Consider the following 21,493-nt stretch of genomic DNA (forward strand, 5'->3'; position numbering starts at 1 on the left):
CAATGACTGTTTGGGGACTTTTTTTTTTTTAAGGAAAAGGGCATTCACCATCAATCCACTTGTAGGGACACACCCCAACAAAACGGTATAGTTGAACGTAAAAACCGTCATTTGTTAGAAGTGGCTAGGTTTCTTATGTTTTCCATGCATATACCAAAATATTTGTGGGGTGAAGCGATTTTAACTTCTTGTTATTTGATCAATAGAATGCCTAATCGTATTTTGAAATATGATACACCCCTGCAATGTTTGCAAAAATTATTCCCTACAAATTGGTTGACTGCAGAATTATCTTTTGAAAGTGTTTGGTTGCATTGCTTGTGTTCACATACCTAGTCATCTAAGAAATAAGTTAGACCCTAGGGCTGAAAAATGTGTTTTTGTTGGTTATGCCACAAATAAAAAGGGTTACAAATGTTTCAATCCAATTACAAGGAAATTTCATATCACTATGGATGTTCATTTTGTTGAAAATACCATTTTTTTTTCACAAAACTTCTCTTCAAATGGAGAGAGAAAATGAAGATCAGTTTTGACATATTTCTTCTCCAACACCAAATATTTCTCTTAATGATACTCTTTTTATTGTTGGGACTGAATTGTTTGATAGAGAAAAAATAAGAGAGCCTGGTCTACCTATGTCAAAGTATAGTGAGTTGCAAGCAAGGGGAGAAACACTCCAAAATAATAATAATCCTACTGAACTATGTGTTTATACAAGAAGAAAATTTCGTCAAACTACTGGAGACAATCCAGCTATCCTGGAAGGTCAATAATCAACCCCACCGATTCCTCAAGGTCCAGGTATATCAGATTCCTCTTCTAATCCTATTCAATCCACTAATCTCGATGTTCCTATCGCTCTTAGGAAAGGAATTAGAACTTGTACCAAACACCCTATTGCTAATTTTTTATCTTACCATAAACTATCTGAAAACCATAAGGCCTTTACTTCTAAAATCACTAATCTGTTTGTGCCAAGGAATGTTTAGGAAGCTCTTAGTCATTCAGATTGGAGGACAACAGTTTTAGAATAAATGAATACCCTTAAAAGAAATGGAACAAAGGAGATTGTAGAATTGCCCAATGGAAAGAAGATTGTGGGTTGTAAGTAGGTGTTTACAATCAAATGCAAAGTTGATGGTAGCGTGGGAAGATACAAGGCACGTTTAGTGGCAAAGGGCTTCACTCAAACATTCGGGATAGACTACCAAGAAACTTTCGCACCAGTGGTAAAGATCAACTCAATTTGGATTCTACTTTCTCTTTTAGTCAAGTCAAATTGGCCTTTGCATCAACTAGATGTGAAAAACGCTTTTTTGAATGGGGATCTAGAAAATGAGGTTTTTATGGACCACCAAGGTTTGAAGAGAAATGAGGTAGGCAGAGAGTTTGTAAGCTGAAAAAATCCCTCTATGGATTCAAGTAGTCACCCAGAGCTTGGTTCGAGCGCTTTGGGAAAGCAGTGAAGAGTCACGGTTATACTCAAAGTCAAGCAAATCATACGATGTTCTTTAAACATTCTTGTAAAGGTAAAATTGCTATCTTAATCGTTTATGTGGACGATATTATATTAATTAGTGATGATAGCTTGGAGATTGAGAGATTGAAAGGGTTGCTTGCTCGGGATTTTGAGATCAAAGACTTGGGAACCTTGAAGTATTTCCTTGGTATGGAATTTGCAAGATCAAGGAAAGGAATATTTGTTTCCTAGAGGAAGTACATACTAGATTTACTTGAGACAGGCTTATTGGGTTGTAGAGCTACCAAGACTCCTATTGACTCTAACTTAAAATTGCAACTAGTCAAGGTCGAGGATGTTGTCGATAGAGATAAGTTTCAATGTCTGATAGGCAGATTAATCTCTCTCTCCCACACACATCTAAATATAGCATTTGCAGTGAGCATGGTTAGTCAGTTCATGCACTCACTAGGATAGGAACACTTTGATGCTATTTATAGGATCCTTAGATACCTAAAAGGAACTCCAGCAAAGGGTCTTTTATTTGAAGACAGGGGCCATTTGAGAGTTAAAGTTTACACAGATGCTGCTTGGGCCGGGAGTGTAACGGATAGGAGATCTATTTCTAGGTATTGCACTTTTGTGGGAGGAAACTTGGTTACATGGCAGAGTAAAAAGCAGAATGTAATTGCTTGGAGTAGTGCAAAAGCAAAATTCAGAGTAGTTGCTCATGCTGTGAGATCCTTTGGATCAAAAGACTACTTGAAGAACTTAGGGTAACTAGTAGTCTTCCTATGAAGGTGTTTTGCAATAATAAGGCAGCAATTGCAATTGCTCACAATCCTGTCCTACATGATAGGACAAAGCATGTTGAGGCTGACAAGCAATTTATTAAGGAGAAATTGGAGGGACTCATTTGTATGCCCCACATTCCTACTGATGAACAAGTAGCTGATATACTCACTAAGGGACTACCAAAGAAGCAATTTGATAAGTTAGTGAGCAAGCTGGCCATGGAAGACATTTTCAAGCCAACTTGAGTGGGAGTGTTGGAAATCTCCGGAGGTCCTAGGAGCTGTTATCCTAGGTGCTAGCTGTAAATATTTGTACAGCTGTAGAGATATTTTCTAGCTGTAAATATTTGTATAGCTGTAGAGATTTTTTCCTATCTATTCTTTTGTAATCTGCCTATATAATGTTTTCTTGTACATGTATTAGAAATATATCACCAGAATATTTTCTTAATTAGCCCAAACAGGATTCTTTAAGTCTAATACATTATGGTTCCTGGTCTTGGGTTAGACCACTCTGAAAGCATCTGTTTGTTCCCTATTTTTTCTGTTGTTTTTTGATAGGAAACGACAACGGAATATATTGATAAAAAGAAGGTACAATTAGAAGGATGAGAAATCCTCCCACCAAAGAAAATTTTAAGTGCAAGCTCTCTTTTTTCTCCTCGATTTCCAAGGCCTCGCAAGAAGAATTTAGGGGAAGGGGCTTCGGCGCCGAGAAAGGAAGAGATTTCGAACAAAGCTTCATCTGACGAAGATATGGAAGGATTTTTGGGCCGAGTGGAGTCTGATCCTCGAGGCTCAGCAGTCATGGGTATGCCTTCTTCGCCAGTAACCAGAGGTAAAGGGCCTAACTTGTTGGGGAATTGTGGTTCGATGGTTGCGGAATCTCTGGAGGTAACGCCTTCACTTTTTCAGTCTACCCAGCAATATATTCCCTCTTCTAGTGGCTTCACTAATTCCCTCTTGAACCCTTCCATCCCCATTCCGAGTCCTTCTACCCCCTTGCTTCCCGTTTCAGCTTCTCAATCCTTGGCTCCTACGGAAAACCGAGTAAATTCCGAATTTTTTTTCAAAAAAGTCAACGATGCTTTCAAAGGTCAAATTACTATTTTTTCTGTTGTTAGTCAGTCAATCTGCTCCACCAAATGTGGGAGAGGGCTGCATGTGAGGAGTTGTGATAGCAGCTTAAACTTTTGCTGCATAATGCCCCTAACAGTTCCAAGTGAAGTGGTTGGAAAAACTGTAGTTACCGGGGAACATAATTTTCTTTACATAGTCCTACTGGTGCCTCCATTTGTTTTATTACCATGCATGACTGCATAACTGTTATTCGACCTGTTTAGATTTTTCATTTTTTTTTTTCTGCCAATACATGTGATAGATGTAGTTAATGGTCTAGGAAATTTTCTGTTGGAAAATAATATGAGTCTGCTCAGAATAGACCATTATTATATTATTGCCTTTAATTTAATATTCTCTCATATATTATAGGATGTACCATGGAAGGCTTTTTTTCAAACTAGAGCTGTATGGGCGATGATATATACTCATTTTTGCGGAAGTTGGGGTCACTATACTTGTCTATCCTGGCTCCCTACTTATTTTAGGTATCTCTTGTTGCAGTTAAATATTTCAATTTTTTTTGGTTTTTATTTTTGGTTATTTCTAAATTACATAAGCTCTTTCCAAGAGTTTTGCTCTTGGTTTTTTGTCCATATCTAGTTCCTTAATTATCTTTTTCCCATTTTATACTTGGTATTAGTGATATACATATTTATGCGGTAATAAAATAATATGAAAGAAAAGTTAGTATATTTCGTATTGGACTGTTCCTTAAGCAAGAAATTATCATGTTTTTAATGTAAATTCAGCATCTGTATGATTTTTTCTTCACTTCAAAGATGTTTAATATTATTATTATTATTATTAACTACTACTACTATTTTTATTTTGTGATTTGGTAACTAGTTTAAATACATGTTGGTCAATACTTGGTGTTTATCTGGAAATCTTCTTTTCCTTTGACTGGTAGACTGTTAAACCAAAAATCAGTAGGTTCAAGTTGTTGTAGTCTTTCGGGATGAAATCACTAATTGTGTAAAAGAAAATAGAAAATAGTTTTGTTTTTCCCTTTTTATTGTTTTACAATATGGTTAAAACAAGGAAAAAGAAACAAACTCAGACAATTAATTACCTCCAGATTTAAAATGGGAAAGGGGTTTGGGAAAGGGAAGGAGTTATTTAGCTCTCTAACCTATAAGCTTTCGGTTTTATCTCTTGAAGTCCTGCTGAAAAATGTAACCATGAAAATCATAAAGAGAGTGCAAACAGTTGTTTTTTTTTTTTTTTTTGCAGCTTTTGTCTAATTATTTTAGTAATAAATGAAGGGCATACCTAATCATGACATTAATGGTTGGAGCAAAAGTAGTTTCAAGTTTTTTTTCCTTTTCTCATGTTAGGATCAAGGACTTAGTGATCTCATTTGAAAACCAATTGGCTATCAGTGAGGTAAAGCTAATCCTCTTTATGTGGTTTGATATCCCACTCATTCATACTCATCTTGGGGCTTAACCATCCAAAGGTACATAGTTAGGCTTAACCCATCCCATACAACACACACATTTCAGGGTTTTGATTCATCCCGAGGCTCATACTAGTGCCTAACCATCTGTACCATCTCCAACCTTACATACTCAAACCAAGATCATTTTTCAAAATCCATTTTTCCCAAGAAACAACATTGTTGCACACCTAACAATCCCTCTCAACATGCAACCCTTGTGACTCGAACTCATGACCTAGCTTGATACCAATTTGTTGTGATAGTGAGAGTTCCAATGCAAACATGTTAGTTCAAGGACACAAAGATAAAACCAACCACATGCAAAGGTATTGTTGGGGTTTTAACATGGTTTGGCCAACCATGTGTACATCCACGGATGAGAGAAATTATTTCACTATACTATAGAAAATATTATAGAGGATAGAAACCAGATACAATTATTGGGTCTTGAAACATCCATCTTTCCTCATTCCTTGCATCTATACCTTGAACCACGAGTCCCTTAACTCCATTTGGTGTCACTCATTCTTCCTAACATCTCTATCCATCATATATGGTCTTCACAAACCCATCTCTATCTTATAACCTTTTCCACTCATGACCTAGAAAATTTATAGAGATAGTCACTTTCCTTATTCTATAAGGAAATCTAATATTTTAATGACGTATAAATATAAGAAATATTCTTTACAAAAAGGATTTTGTACTAATTAGGAATTTGAGACATTTTCCAACAATGCAAGTGTTATTTCTTTTTTAAGCACATCAGGTTTATATATATATATTGTAACATATAAAAACTGTATCATTAGCAGCGAAATATCACCTCACATTTCTGTGTGAAAAGATAAATTGTGGAAGTTTATATACATTATTGGAAGAACTTGTGGAACACCTCCTAGCTTTGTTTTACGTTTTCTTGAAGGTTCTTATTTTTTGTTTCTTCAATGCATAGAACTTAGCATATGTATTGAATAAATTATTATTCTCTTATCTGTAAAGTACATATTTATCTTCCTTGTGTACTTTTAATTGCAAAGAAACTGAAATTTCACTTTACATTGCAGTGAGGAGCTGAATCTGAATTTGACTGAAGCTGCATGGGTAAGCCTATAATATTTCTGTGCCTTTAGCACTCTTTTAGATGTTCAAGCTAGAATGTGCAAATTTTTAGTGCCTCAGGACAGGGTTTGACATGAAATGCATGTGTATCATGATCTTTTATAGATCAGGAAGCATTCTCATATAAGAGAAGTGCATTTAATGAGTCTGGTTGGATTACATTTAGTCATCTTGCCCTTGATTTTTATGCAGAAGAAGAGTTGAAATTGAAGACCTAAGGCACAAAATGCTTGCATAAAGTCTGACTTTAGGTCTACTAAGGCAATTCTAATAGAAATCACCCAATAGGTTGGGGGACAAGGGGCTTAGGGGGGTTTGGGTTTGAATTGGGTGGTTAGAGAAACTACGAAAAACTTTTTGGAAAATATCAAAGATAAAAAGAAAATAAAGCAATTGTAAGGTAAATTGTGTAAAGGTCAAAAGATAGAGATGAGAAATGCAAGCATAAGATTTATCGTAGTTGTCAAACTCACCCATGTCCATGTCCTAGGCTTCTTCCAAACCTTGAGAGTTCTACACTATTCACCAAGGGTCTTCAATCAAGATTCAAGTCTTTTTCATGCTTGGTTTCCACAAATAAACATGGACCTTTACAATTGAGATGTCTTCACATAATTTCACAAGCACTAACAAATGAATGAAAATGATTTACCTTTTTTTTTTATAGGCAAATAGGTATTATATTAAAGGATCAGTGCCTAACAAAAAGAGGTGCCACTAATGTATATAGGTGGTAAAAAAGTGTTGAAACTGTAGGTTTTATTTTTTGGAGTTTGAATTTAAAAATAAAACCAAAAGATAAGGCTTAACTGAGTCCTATTATTTTGGACTTTTTAGTTTAGATAAGTCCTAGATTTTTAGGAGTTTGAATTTAAAATAAAACCAAAAGATAAGGCTTGATTGAATCCTATTATTCTGGACTATTTAGTTTAGATAAGTCCTAGTGTGTTTAAATTTGTTTTTATCTCTAGTTTGAATTAGAGAGAATATCCGATGATATTCCACATGATGGGATTGCTTCGTCTATTTAAGTTCTTGATGTAAACCAAAATTTTTCAATAGAGTATCATTCAGTTTCTTTTCCAAATTCAATATGGTATTAGAGCTCAAGATCTAAACATAAACATGGTGAAAACTGCCATGATTGGCAAACATCCAACAAGATCTTCGAATGTCATTTCCGATTCTTCTCTTGTCAATTCCGATGGTAATGGTGGTTCTGAAAATTCCATTCACCACAATACTGTCCACAAATTAAATGGCAAGAATTATCTCAAATGGTCTCAATCGGTAATGATGTATATACGTGGAAGAGGCAAAGATGACTACATCATAGGCGCGAAAACAACCCCTACAAAGAATGATGCATCTTACAAAACCTGGTTTTCTGAGAACAATATGATTATGTCTTGGCTTACTAATTCCATGAAGACAAACATAGGCCAGACATTCCTATTCTACAAGACAGCAAAAGAAATTTGGGATGCAGCCAAGGAGACGTTTTCAGACAGCGAAAATGCAACAGAGGTGTTTGAAATCAAAAGTCAATTTCTAGAATTATGGCAAGGGGACCTCAGCGTGACCCAACACTTAAGCATTCTCTCCTGATATTAGCAAAAACTGGATGTGTACGAAGAATTGGAATGGGATTACACTAGTGACAACATCAAATATCAGAAAATTGTGAAAAAAAAAAAAGGATCTTTACATTCTTGGCAGGACTCAACAAAAATCTCGATGAAGTTCAAAGAAGGATTCTTAGCACTAAGCCACTCCCATCACTTCGAGAGGCGTGTTCCGAAGTCTGGAGAGAGGAAATCGAAAGAAGGTCATGATGAAGGATCACAAATCATCACAGTCCTTTTCGAGCAACAATGGATCAACCTTGGCCACCAAGGAACCAAATTCTCAACACTTTGATTCACAAAGGAGATCCAATAGGCCACGGTGTGATAATTGTAATTGAGTTGGTCACACTTGAGAAACCTGTTGGAAAATTCATGGGAAGCCGTCCAATTGGAAAAGTAACAGAACTCAGGAAAATGAACCCCAAGGTTATCGTGTCACCAATGATGAACCACCACAGTCTAATAACTCAGCCAACAAAACACCTTTCAGCGGAGAACAGATGGAGCTACTTCAGAAACTCCTCACACGTGATCCTTCGAGTACCTCCACTATACGATCAAGTTCTATTGCCCAGAAAGGTATATGTTCCAAAGCCTTGAATGCTTCTTCAAAGTCAAATTCATGGATTATCAACTCCAGTGCATCTGATCACATAGCCAGTGATATAACTCTTTTTCACTCTTTTCAGCCTTGTTCTGAGAATTATAAAATTAAAATAGCTTATGGTTTTTACTCACTAGTGGCCAATAAAGGGAGTGTCATTCTTCCAAATAGGTTTAGATTGCTCTCTGTTCTTCATGTTCCCAAGCTTACGTGTAACCTGCTCTCTATAAGCAAAGTCACTAAAGATCTTAACTGCTTCAAAAGGACACACTCAAAAGGCAAGTTGCTATGTTATTTCATCTTTTACAAATTCCAGTGACCATGAAATAATGGTTTGGCACTTTAGGCTAGGCCACCCAAGCTTTCCATATTTGAAAAAGTTGTTTCCATCGTTATTAAGAAATAAAAGCTTAGAGTCATTTCATTGTGAGTTCTGTCAATTGTCTAAACATTGTCGAAATTCTTATGTTTCATAACCTTATAAAAAATCTCATCATTTTTCACTCATACATAGTGATTTATGGGAACCTTCCAATATTAGCAATGTAACAGGCTCTAAGTGGTTCATTTCATTTATTAACGATCATACATGAATATGTTAGTGTATTTGTTAAAAGAAAAATCTAAAGCAAAAGATTCAAAAATTTTAATGTCATGATTAACACTCAATTCCAAACCAAAATCCAAATTTTTTGCACTGACAATGGTACTGAATACTTTAATTCAATTCTTGGACCCTATCTTCATGAACATGGCATTATTCATCAAAGCTCATGCATTGCTACACCACAACAAAATGGAATTTTAGAAAGAAAAAACTGTCATCTGTTGGAAGTTGCTCAATCCCTTATGTTCACGACAAATGTTCCTAAATATTTTAGGGGGAAAGCCATTCTCACTGCATCATACTTGATAAACAGGATGCCCACTAGAGTATTATAGTACCAAACTCCCATCGAAGTCCTAAAAAATTGCTACCCTAGTATTCGGCTAGTATCATCCTTTCCACCAAAAATTTTTGGTTGCAGCATTTTTGTCAACACTCATGCTCAAAAAAAGAACGAAACTAGATCCAAGAGCCCTCAAATGTCTTTTCTTGGGATATTCTTCAACCCAAAAAGGTTATAAATGTTACTCTCCAATCACAAAAAGGTTCTATGTTTCCATGGATGTAACATTCCTTGAGAATCAAGCCTATTTCCCCAAAACTCAACTTCAGGGGGAGATTTCAAGGAATTCTAGCTCAAATCAAATTTGGGATATTGCTATTCCAGCTGATATTGCTCTTCCAGGCAAATTTTCGAATCTGCCACCTCAACAACCCCTGTAACAACAAGTAAGTCCAGCCCTGAAACCACTGTTGTTCCCTTCGAACGAGATTCTGCACCCAATCTTCCAGCAAATTTGACCTTAGAGCTTCGGGTTTATTCCAGAAGAAAAGTTGTCAGGGATATACAGACTCCCATGCCCTCAACTCATGGCTAGTTAATTGAACCTAATCCGAATCCTTATGACCAAAATTCACGTAATACAGTAATTGATACTAATCCAATTGTATTAAATGATTTGGATGTTCATATTTCATTTCGGAAAGGGGTTAGATCGTGTACTACACATCCCATTGCTGATTTTGTTTCCAATGAAAGATTATCTCCACAATTTCAAGCATTTACTACTAATCTCTCTAAAGTTGATATACCCAAGGACATTCATGAGACATTACAACATCCAAATTGGAAGACAACTGTGCATGAGGAGATTAAAGCTCTTGAAAAAAATGGAACCTAGGAATTAACCAAATTGCCTTTGGGAAATCTACTGTGGGATGCAAGTGGATTTTCAATGTGAAATATATAGCTGATGGGAATATTGACAAATATAAGGCAAGATTGGTGGCTAAGGGATTTACGCAAACGTATGGAGTAAATTATCAAGAAACTTTTGCTCTAGTTGCAAAACTAAACATTGTTCAAGTTCTACTCTCCATTGCAGTCAACAATGATTGGCCTCTTCATCAGCTAGATGTAAAAAATGCATTCCAAAATAGTGATCTCAATGAAGAAGTTTACATGGATATTCCACCAAGATTCAAAGATGCTAAAAAAAAAATTGAGTGTGCAGGTTAAAGAAGTCTTTGTATGGCTTAAAGCAATCACCTAGGGCCTGGTTTGACCGTTTCACTTTAGCTATTAAGAAAGTTAAGTACAATAAAAGACAATCAAATCATACGATGTTTTTCAAACATTCATCGGATGGGAAAATAGTTATTCTTATCGTCTATGTGGACAACATAATTCTTAAAGGTGATGATGAAGTAGAAATGATAAATTTAAAGAGCACCCTCTCTTAGGAATTTGAAATCAAGGACTTGGGAGCTCTTAGGTACTTCCTTGGCATGGAGGTGGCTCGAACTTCAAGTGGAATATCGATCTCTCAATGGAAATATGTCCTTGATCTTCTGGAGAAAACCGGTATGCTTGGATGTAGACTAGAGGACACACCTATGGAGCAGAATGGCAAGCTTAGTGATGAAGAAGAAGGTCCTCCGATTTACAAAGGTCAATACCAAAGAGTTGTTGGGAAGTTGATCTATTTATCCCATACTAGGCCAGACATAGTCTTTCCTGTTAGTGTGGTTAGTCAATTAATGCAAGCCCCCCACTGAAGAACTTCTCAGTGCAGTTCACATAATTCTCTGGTACTTGAAAATGACACCTAGAAAGGGGTTATTTTTTGGTAAAAGTACCAAATGAGGAATTGAAGTATATTCTGACGCAGATTGGGTAGGTTTCGTGAAGGATAGAAGGTCCACTTCAGGCTACTGTACCTACATATGGGGTAATTTGGTTACTTGGAGAAGTAAGAAGCAGTCTGTAGTGGCTCGGAGTAGTGCGGAAGCTGAGTTTCGAGCTATTGCACTTGGTATATGTGAAAGACTATGGCTAAAACGTGCGATGGAGGAGTTGAAGATTTCAATCGAGTTTCCAATAAAAATGTTTTGTGATAATCAAGCAGCCATCAACATCTCCCATAATCTGGTTCATCATGACAGAACCAAACATGTGGAAATAGACCAACATTTCATCAAGGAGAAAGTTGAGAATGGGGAGTTTTTATTGCAGTACACGCCTACCAAACTTCAAACTGCAGACATTCTTACAAAAGCTCTACCAAGACAACATTTCAATTCTCTTATAAGCAAACTGGGAATGATCAATATCTATTCCTCAGTTCAAGGGGAAGTGTTGAAACCTTAGGTTTGATTTTTAGGAGTTTGAATTTAAAAATAAAACCAAAAGATAAGGCTTGACTGAGTCCTATTATTTTATATTGTAAGTCCTAGATTTTTAGGAGTTTGAATTTAAAATAAAACCAGAATATAAGGCTTGATTGACTCCTATTATTCTGGACTGTTTAGTTTAGATAAGTCCTAGTGTGTTTAAATTTGTTTTTATCTCTAGTTTGAATTAGAGAGAATATCAAATGATATTCTGCAGGATGGGATTGCTTCGTCTATTTAAGTTCTCAATGTAAACCAAAATTTTTCAATAGAGTATCATTCAGTTTCTCTTCCAAATTCAATAAAAAGAAGGGCAAAAAGAAACTAAACAAGATAGCCAACAAAAAGACCTATATATTCATAGATAAGGCTCCATGAAAATCCAACATTGTGAAGATCTCTATCCCCGTCGCATCTCAAGACTACTCCAACAAGGATTTCAAAAAGGATTCCTTTAATCTCTAGCTTTGGAAGCTCTTCCTCACTAAAGATCCTTCAATTATGTTCTTTCCACATGCACTAAGATCAGCAAGGGGGAGCCATGTGTCTTCCTTCGCCATTTCTCCATCCCCTTTACCTTCTACCCATAAGAAGATTTTTCATTGAGTTTGGGAACATCCACTTCAACCCAAAAATTTCTAAAATAAGATTCCACAAGTTTTTCCATTCACAATGGATTAGGTTGTGATTTGTTGTTTCTTCACTATCTTTGCAGAGGCTACATCTATTTTCCATGTCCACCCTCTTATCATGAGGTTATTTATGTATAGAATCTTACCTCGTACAATTTCCCATGCCAAAAAAATGGTTCTCAGAGGAGCACTTAATTTGTTTCACTCAGGACAATTCTCTACTCCAACCGTATAATGAATTATAGTAGGACTTAACACAAAACTCTCCTTTCCTATATTCTTTCAAGCATAAGCTGTCTACCCTGCTCCTTGCACTCTCACTGAATGCATGAGCCAGAAATATTGAACCACTGCATCCATTTCCCAATCCTGAAAGTGCCTTCTTAACTGTATAGATCAATTGCCTCCATTCCTTCCCTTTTCCCACAAGTCTGCTACTGTAGCATCCTTGGGAGAGCCTAATTGAAAAGCAATGGAAAAACCACTTTCAAGGAATGAAAATGATTTACAAGAATAATACTCTTAAAAAAGTAGATTTACAACTCAAACTCTAGCTCAATGTGCAATTCATGAAGGAAATAAGCGAGTGCTGGTTCAAATTAAACTATATGCACCTTAAAGACTTGAGGACAAGAATTGAATAGGGCTTGTGGGTATTAGATTGGTCATAAGTGCATCCCAAGTGTTTTGTTTATTGTCTACAAGTAAAACAGAGCCTTTATATACAAAAATACATAGACTCATTTGACTTCCTGAGCAACTCCAAGCACTAACAAGCTGTTGGACTTTAAATGCAATTTTGTAGGTGACTGTATAACTGTCAAACTGGTTAACTGGTTCCGGAAGAACCTAATTCATTTGGTTCACCTACCAGCTGCCTAGGCAAAGAGACCATTGTTACCCTTGACCATCAGCAGAAATGCTTTCAATTTCCTCTGTTCCTCAACCTTTCTATGTTTGTTTTAAGGCTCAACTAGGCATTGAAAAAATCTTATCCAAAATAAGTCCAAACGTTGGTTTTCAATGTTTGTTTTCTCTCAAGACTGTCATGGTTAAACAGGTCAGGTCTCATTGAAAATTTTGACTCAATGAGGCCTAAAAGGTCATGATTGCTTTAAGCCTAAGGTCAATCTAGGTCAAGTGTATGAAAGATCTCCACTTCAAAAATGCACAAAAATACTAGTTACAAATGGACCTAATCATGATACCTTAATTAAATGTAGAGGCCTAAACAATAGTTCAAGGCTTCACTTGTCCTTAATGATCTTTCAAGCTCCTATTTTATTATTTATATATTTATGTATTCAAATATGTCTCCATGTGTTTTGAGTTGACTTACATATGTTCACCCTCAAGTGAATGATTGAATATCAATCATCTTAATCATTCATTTGTTTTGTTAGTATGAAAAAAGTCCAATAGAAACCTTGAACTAACATGAAGTTCAATTCACATGAAAATCATTGGCCATTCTTTTTCTTGTGCTAACAAAAATGTTAATACCATTAGTTAATGCAAAATATGAAGATAAAGCAAGATTAACCACATATAAAAGATACATGGTGTTTTAACTTGGTTAGTCCAACAAAGCCTACCTCCACAAATGAGAGAGAAGTATTCCGCTATTATGGTGCAGCAATGCCACTCTTAAGCTCGGGAATGGGTCACCCAAATGATGATGGTCGAATGCTACAAAAAGCTTAACCTACCCTCATTGGACTTTCAGATGAGATGTTCAAAGGCCAATCTAAGAATTGGTATTAGAGCCAAGGGTCATGGATTCAAGCCATGGGAGTCCATGCTAGGGGAAGGATAGTGCAAGAATGCCTCTCTCAAGTCTAGGGATGAGTCACCCAAATGATGGTGGCCAAATGTCATAAAACGTAGCTTACTCTCACTAGACACCAATGGTTTTTAGATAAGATGATTAAAGTCCCATCTAAGATTCACTATACCATAGAGAGTATTAAAGAGAGTAGAAAAACAAATACAATTATTGAGCTTTGAAATAACAAATACAACTATGGAGATTTGAAACATCCCATATTTGTGGCTCTTTGAAGTGACACATTAGATCATGAGCCCTTCATTGAGTGTTTCCCACTTTTCCACACACATCTACCAACTCGGTATAAGCTTAACATGCCAATTCCTATCTCATAGTTTTTTCCTCTTTATGATATAAAATATTTAAGGAAATATCCCTAGTAACTTACCTTATCGGGCAAGGAAATCTATTTTTCATAAGGCATCGCCAATATATAAAATATTTTTTACAAATTTTTTTATTAAAAGGAATATGAGACACTTTCTAACAATCTCCAACTTGAATCAAATTTCATCAATATTTTTTCATCTTATCCTGACATAAATCTTCATCACATGCATGACTTTTTTAGACATGCTTTTGTTAATACACATAACTCCTTTGATATTCCATAATTAAGGTAAAAAACTACTATACTCTGCCAAGAAACTTGTTTGAACCACATTCTGAGTTCATGCCACAAATTTTTCTTGCACCATGATTCCCTCATGTACCATGGTCTCGTCATGTGCCAAGGATTCAAATTATTTAGACACTTTATAGTTTCCACATTCAGGATCTAATAAGTATATAGGAGAAACTATACTTATACCAAATAATAAAGTGCATGCTCTGTGTATTACATTTCATTGTGAGAATGATTGACTCCACCTTTATCAAAGTTCTTTTTGTGATCCTCTTGTGTGTTCCATTTTCCTTGGCTCTTTAAGAAATCTTTACCTTCTAGAAATCTTGACTTGGACTCTAATACCATTTGTTGTACTAATGAGAGCTTTAATACCATGAGTTAGTACAAAATGTGAAGATAAAGCAAAATCAATCACACATAAAGAGATACATGAGGTTTTAATGTGATTCAACCAACCATGCCTATATGTACGGTTAAGAGAGAAATATTTCACTATATCATAGAGAATATTATAGATGAAAAAAACAAATGAATACAACTATTGAGCCCTGAAACCTCCTATGTTGTTTTCTCCCTACTTGTATCTACACTCTAAATCATGAGCCCTTACTCTCCTAGATGTCTTCCACTCTTCATCACATCTCTACCTATTCAGTATAGGTTTTACATACCAATCTCGATCTCATAACTTTTTTTCATTGTGACCTAAAATATTTATAGAGATATTCTTAGCAACTTCTCTTATTCTACAAGGAAATCTATTTTCATAAGGAATTGCCAATATGTAAAATATACTATACAATAGTCTTTGACTAAAGGGAATATATATCAATTAAGAATTTGAGACACTTTCTAATACTTTTTCAAATTTGTGAAGAATAAAGTTACTCTTTGATCTCCTACAACGGCAATTTTAGAAACATGATTTAAAAATTATGAGATATTGAATTTATTATGAAATGAGAATTGGAAGGATCGATTCATTTTATTTCTTCCTATTGTTTTCATCTGATTATGGTTATGATTTCTTTTTGATAGCTAAGATGTGGAATGGAAGTTGATTGATTTATAGAAATGGTTATGTAGAACCAAAAACAGAAAAGAGTGACGTCAACTTGAATAAAACTGGTCACAAGGTGCTTATGTAAACCATTTTAACAAAATGCAATGCTAAAAAAGTAGGACTTGAATTTTCATTGCACGCCAGGTTTGGATGGAGGCATTGCTAGTGCTGGTGGAATGGTAATTGTAGGGGAAAAAAGTATGGAGTGTAGCACCAACAAGGTTTGGAAGATGTAAAAGGGAGGATGGGGAGGGAAATAATTCTATTAATTTCTGCTTCTTTAAATTTTAAATATTTATTCTATGCAACTGATAGGAAGGTTTTGAGAGAATAAAAATCTTGTGATATCTTAGCTGAAACATGTAGCAGGTTTCTATTTTAATGTGGTGGTTTTAGAAAATAAAGGAGTATCAAATAAATATATCAATATGATCAAAATTTATTTCATTATTGGAATTTGCTAAACTTCCTATTTTTCTGAGGATTCTGAGTGTAGATATTCCTTTTTAGGAACAGTTATTTTGTTTTTTATTTTTTATTTTTTCAATGGAAATAGAAGCTTCTAACTTGCTACTCTGGCCTAACCTACTCTGACCTTCACCCCAAAAAAAGGAAGAAAAAAAGGAAAAGAAAAGGACCCTGGCTGTTCTGTTTCTTATCAGGATTTGGTGTGCTGTGTATTTAGTGATGTTATTGTTTGGACTAAAGTTCTTGCTTCTCTTGTGTGGATTTTTTTTTTCCCTAATTAATTTATTGCTGGATATCTGTTTGGGTGCACTTGTGGGGCATTACGTAGGATGGGGCTGTAATTAGTATGAGAAAAATAGGATATAAGTATGGCCTAGTCAGAACTGAGGATGAATGAGTTAGATTAATCCTCTTTTATGATAAATAGTTGATACCCTGATTTGATGCTTAAGAGTTAAGAGTACATCTCCTATGTCTTATAACTGTTGTAACATCTAGGGATGGACTTGAAAATGACACCAAATTAGTGGGTTTAGGTTGGGCCTGCTTGTGGCAACTGGATTGCCCATGTAATTGATCGTGTCAAATGATATGATTATGACCTAACCCATTTACAATCCATTTTGCTCATATAAATTTATTAAAGTAATCTATTAAAAAATTTTAAAAACTAAAAACACGTTTTTTTATAATTAAAAATTAAATAATTATGTGAAGAGAGAGAAAAAGGGAGAATCTCTAATTATTGTTATTGAAAAACTGTAAAGAATACACATTGGACTTGGGTATATATATACATGCTAGTGGGACCCACAATACAATAAGGAAAGAAAAGGAAAAGGAAAAGTAAATAACCTAAATAACTATACATTATCTAACACTCTCCCTCAAGCTGGAGCATATATGTTATATGCACCAAGCTTGTTACAAATGTATTTAATTCTAGGACCTCTGAGAGATTTAGTAAAAATATCTGCTAGTTGATCATTTGAATTGACAAAACTAGTCGCCACACATCCTGATGCGATCTTCTCTCTAATGAAGTGACAGTCAACTTCAATGTGTTTGGTCCTTTCATAGAAGACTGGATTGGATGCAATATGCAAAGCGGCTTGGTTGTCACAGATGAGCTTCATCTGTTCATCCTTTCCAAATCTCAACTCCCGAAGAAGATGTTTCAGCCATATGAGTTCACATGTTGCCAGACACATAGCTCGATACTCGGCTTCAGCACTAGATCTGGTCACTACATCTTGTTTCTTACTCTTCCAAGATATTAGGTTACCTCCAATAAAAACACAATACCCGGAAGTGAAACGTCTATCTGTGGGTGAGCCAGCCTAATCTGCATCTGTGTAACCAACAACTTGGGTATGACCTCTGTTCTCGTACAACACACCTTGGCCTGGTGTGCTTTTGATATATCGAAGAATGCGGATTACAGCATCCCAATGGTTATCACATGGTGACTGTAGGAATTGACTAACAACACTTACAGGAAAAGAAATGTTTGGACGAGTAATGGTGAGGTAGTTCAGTTTACCTACAAGTCGCCGATATCTCCCAGGATCTCCTAAAGGCTCCCCCTGTCCTGGTATAAGTTTGACATTTGGATCCATAGGAGTGTCTACCGGTTTACAGTCTAACATACCGGTTTCTTCCAAGATGTCTAAAGCATACTTCCTTTGGGAAAGAACCACACCGGAACTGGATTGAGCTATCTCAATCCCTAAGAAATACTTGAGTTTCCCCAAGTCTTTAGTCTGAAAGTGGGTGAAAAGGTGTTGCTTTAGGTTCTGAATATCATTCTGATCACTGCCTGTAATGACGATGTCGTCCACATAAACTACCAGATAAATACACTACCCTGAAGAGTTATGATGATAGAAAACGGAATGGTCTGTTGTACTGCGGAACATGCCAAACTCTTGAACAACAGAACTAAAACGGCTAAACCATGCTCGAGGAGATTGTTTCAAGCCATATAGAGAACGGCGTAACCTGCACACTAAACCAGACTCCCCCTGGGCAACAAAACCAGGTGGTTGCTCCATATAAACTTCCTCAGCAAGATCCCCATGAAGGAAAACATTTTTAATATCTAACTGATAAAGAGGCCAAGAACGCATAGCAGCCATGGAGAGCAATAGACGAACATAAGCTATCTTGGCAACAGGAGAGAAAGTGTCACCATAATCAAAACCATAAATTTGAGTATAGCCTTTAGCAACTAAGCGGGCCTTAAGGCGATCAACCTGACCATCAGGGCCAACCTTAACTGTGTAGACCCAACGACAACCAACTGTAGATTTACCAGAGGGAAAACAACAAGATCCCAAGTGCCATTGGAGTGTAAAGCAGTCGTTTCATCTACCATTGCCTATCGCCAGCCTGGATGGGAAAGAGCCTCAGGGGTGCTCTTGGAAAGAGAAACAGAAGATATAGCAGAAACAAATGCAGAATAGGGTGAAGATAATCGATGGTAACTCAAAAAATTGTAAATGGGATGAGGATTATGAGTAGATCGATTACCTTTCCGAAGAGCAATGGGTAAGTCAGTAGAAGGAGGCAGAGCCGGGGCAGGAGAAGCCGAAGGGATAGGAGGTGAGTCAGCATGTACGGTGGCCAAAGAAGGAGGAACAGTGACACGATGACGGCGATGATAAACCTAAAGTGGGCGAGAAGGCACTGCATCAGGTGGGGAGATAATGGGAAGAGGTAAGACTTCAGAAACAGGAAGGGAATCAGAGGTGGAGAAAAACGGTGAGTCCTCAAAGAAAGTGACATCAGCGGAGAGAAAGTAGCGATGAGTCTCAGAGGAATAACAACGATAACCCTTTTGAAGTCTGGAATATCCCAAGAAGATGCATTTTGTGGCTTTGGCAGAAAGTTTGTCCTGTCCAGGAGTGAGAATATGAACAAAGCAAGTACAACCAAAAACACGAGGAGGAAGGAAATAAAGTGGTTGGTCAGGGAAAATAAGGGAATGAGGAATCCGATCGTATAATACAGATGAGGGCATACGATTAATCAAATAACATGCTGTAAGAACAGTTTCCCCCCAAAAACGAAAAGGAACATGACTATGTAGAAGGAGAGTACGAGCTGTCTCAACAAGATGTCGATTCTTACGTTCAGCTACCCCATTTTGTTGAGGAGTATGAGCACAAGAAGACTGATGAATGATCCCATGTTGGGACATAAACAAAGTAAATGGTGCAGAAAAATATTCACTGGCATTGTCACTGCGCAACACACGAATAGAAATATTGAACTGGGTTTGGATTTCAGCATAAAATTTCTGGAAAATAGAGAATAACTCAGCTTGATTTTTCATTAAAAATAACCAAGTACATCGAGAATAGTCATCAATGAAAGTGACAAAATACTGAAATCCTAAAGTAGACACGGTCCGACAAGGACCCCAAACATCAGTGTGGACAAGTTCAAAAGGAGACTTTGCCCGATTATTCAAACGCTTTGGGAACGAGACACGGGTATGTTTCCCAAGCTGACAGGACTCACACGCAAGCAATGACAAAGATGAAAAACTAGGGACCATTTTCTGAAACTTGGATAGATTAGGGTGGCCCAGGCAACTGTGGATGAGGAGGGGAGCATCAGTGGAAATGCAAACTGCAGGTGAAGGCGAGGTGAGGTGATAGAGGCCTTGAGACTCACGTCTTATGCCAATCGTCTTCCCCGTACTCCGGTCTTGCAAGGTCACAAATTTATCAGAGAAAGTGATAGAACAGTTAAGAGTGCGAGTTATTTTGCTGATGGAAATAAGATTAAAAGGACACTCAGGGGCATAAAGGACAGAATGGAAAGGTAGGGAAGGGAGAGAATGAGCGAAACCAAAACCTTTAGCCATAGTTTGGGAACCATTAGCTAAAGTAACAGTAGGTAAGGCAGAGGTAGTAGTAATAGAAGAGAAAAGATCCTTATTACCAGATATGTGATCAGAAGCGCCAGAATCTAGAATCCAAGGTCCAAGAGAAGATGTGTGGGTAAGACAAGCAGAAGCATTACCAATCTGGGCAACAGAATCAACAGAAGCTGACTTGGTGGCCTAATAGCGGAGATAGTCGTCATACTCACTGTCAATGAGGAAAATACCCTGAGATGTGGAGGAACTGGGAGGTTGAGGCGACTGAGGATCAGATGACTGGGCCACGTGGGCAGTGTGGGGAGGCCGCCCATGTAACTGATAACACCGATCACGAGTGTGGCCAAGCTTATTGCAATAGGTGTAATGAGGACGTTGGCCTCTACCTCGGTTACCACTGCGTCCTCCTCGAGAGTTAGTTTGAGAAACTAACACAGAAGAATCTGAAGTGTTATCAAATGGCAAAGTCTGAGTGGAGGAGATACGGAGGAGGCGAGCAAACACGTCATCCAATGATGGAACGGAGGAACTGCCAAGAATCTGATCGCGAACGGTCTCGAGATCTGGACGGAGGCCAATAAGCGTAAGAACCATGAAGAACTTGTCAATCTGCATGCGTTGATCCCCAACATCAGTAGTAAGAGGCATCACGGTCAAGAATTCCTCCTTAAGAGAGGCAATCTGGTCAATATAAGAAGATAAATTCATGTCTTGTTGTTTGACATTGACAATAGAAGAAGTCACCTTATAAAGACGTTGGATATCATTCGTGTATAGCCCTTTCGCCTGATTCCAAAATTTAAAGCATGTTTTGTAGGCCCGAAGATGATGCAGAATCTTAGGATCAACTGATTGCCATAACACACTACATAACTGTGCATCTATCTTCCTCCATTGTACTTTGTCAACCTCAGGGATATCCGCCTCCTGTGTAACAAGGTGATCCTCATAACCTTGACCCATAAACCAAAGCTCCACAAAGGCAAACCAGGACAAATAATTTTCACTGCCAACCAATTTCTCCGAAGTAATCATAGGAGATCCAGATATGACAGAGGAAAAAGTGGAACTTTTAGTAGTCATATCTACTTATCTGGTGAATGAAATACGTTTGGATCGAAGAGAGCCCTAATATGGCTTATCGCGGACTTCCTAAGACACGTGCAGGGCTCGGGGTGGAGAGGAAGTCACCGGAGGTCGCCGGAAAGGCGGTTTAGAGGGCCAGCAGAGACAAAAAACCCAAAAAAATGCACTTTTAGGGCTTAGATGACACAAGCGCAGATGGAGGGTGGCTAGACGGCATCAGGCGAGGCTGGAGGTGGAAGCGGGTGGCCAGAAAGTGCCCCACGCGCTGGCGCGTGAGATTCAGGCCGCCGGAAAAGAGACACACATGGCCGGCGCGTGGCTGGGATTCTTCCTCTGGTGCTTTGAGAAAAGTTGAAGATCTCCTCCTTGTGCACCTGATGGTATGGTCGGTGTCGGAAAAGGACCTCGCCGGAAGTCGCCGGAAAAGTCGCCGGCGGTGAGGGTTT

At 37.3% G+C, this 21,493-nt stretch overlaps 1 protein-coding gene across 2 annotated transcripts in view; it reads left to right on the forward strand.

Moving 5' to 3' along the window:
• The window catches only part of LOC100262576 (probable anion transporter 6, chloroplastic), a 54,846-nt gene that overhangs the window by 29,578 nt on the left and 3,775 nt on the right, over positions 1-21,493 (forward strand). For both annotated transcript variants that reach the window (XM_002263164.5, XM_059740853.1), the window contains exons 9-10: positions 3,748-3,863; positions 5,887-5,923. In XM_002263164.5, the coding sequence (XP_002263200.2) occupies positions 3,748-3,863; positions 5,887-5,923 (153 nt within the window). The remainder of the gene's footprint in view (positions 1-3,747; positions 3,864-5,886; positions 5,924-21,493) is intronic.

Source organism: Vitis vinifera, chromosome 11, assembly GCF_030704535.1.
Source record: "Vitis vinifera cultivar Pinot Noir 40024 chromosome 11, ASM3070453v1".
In the NCBI taxonomy this organism is placed as follows: Eukaryota; Viridiplantae; Streptophyta; class Magnoliopsida; order Vitales; family Vitaceae; genus Vitis; species Vitis vinifera.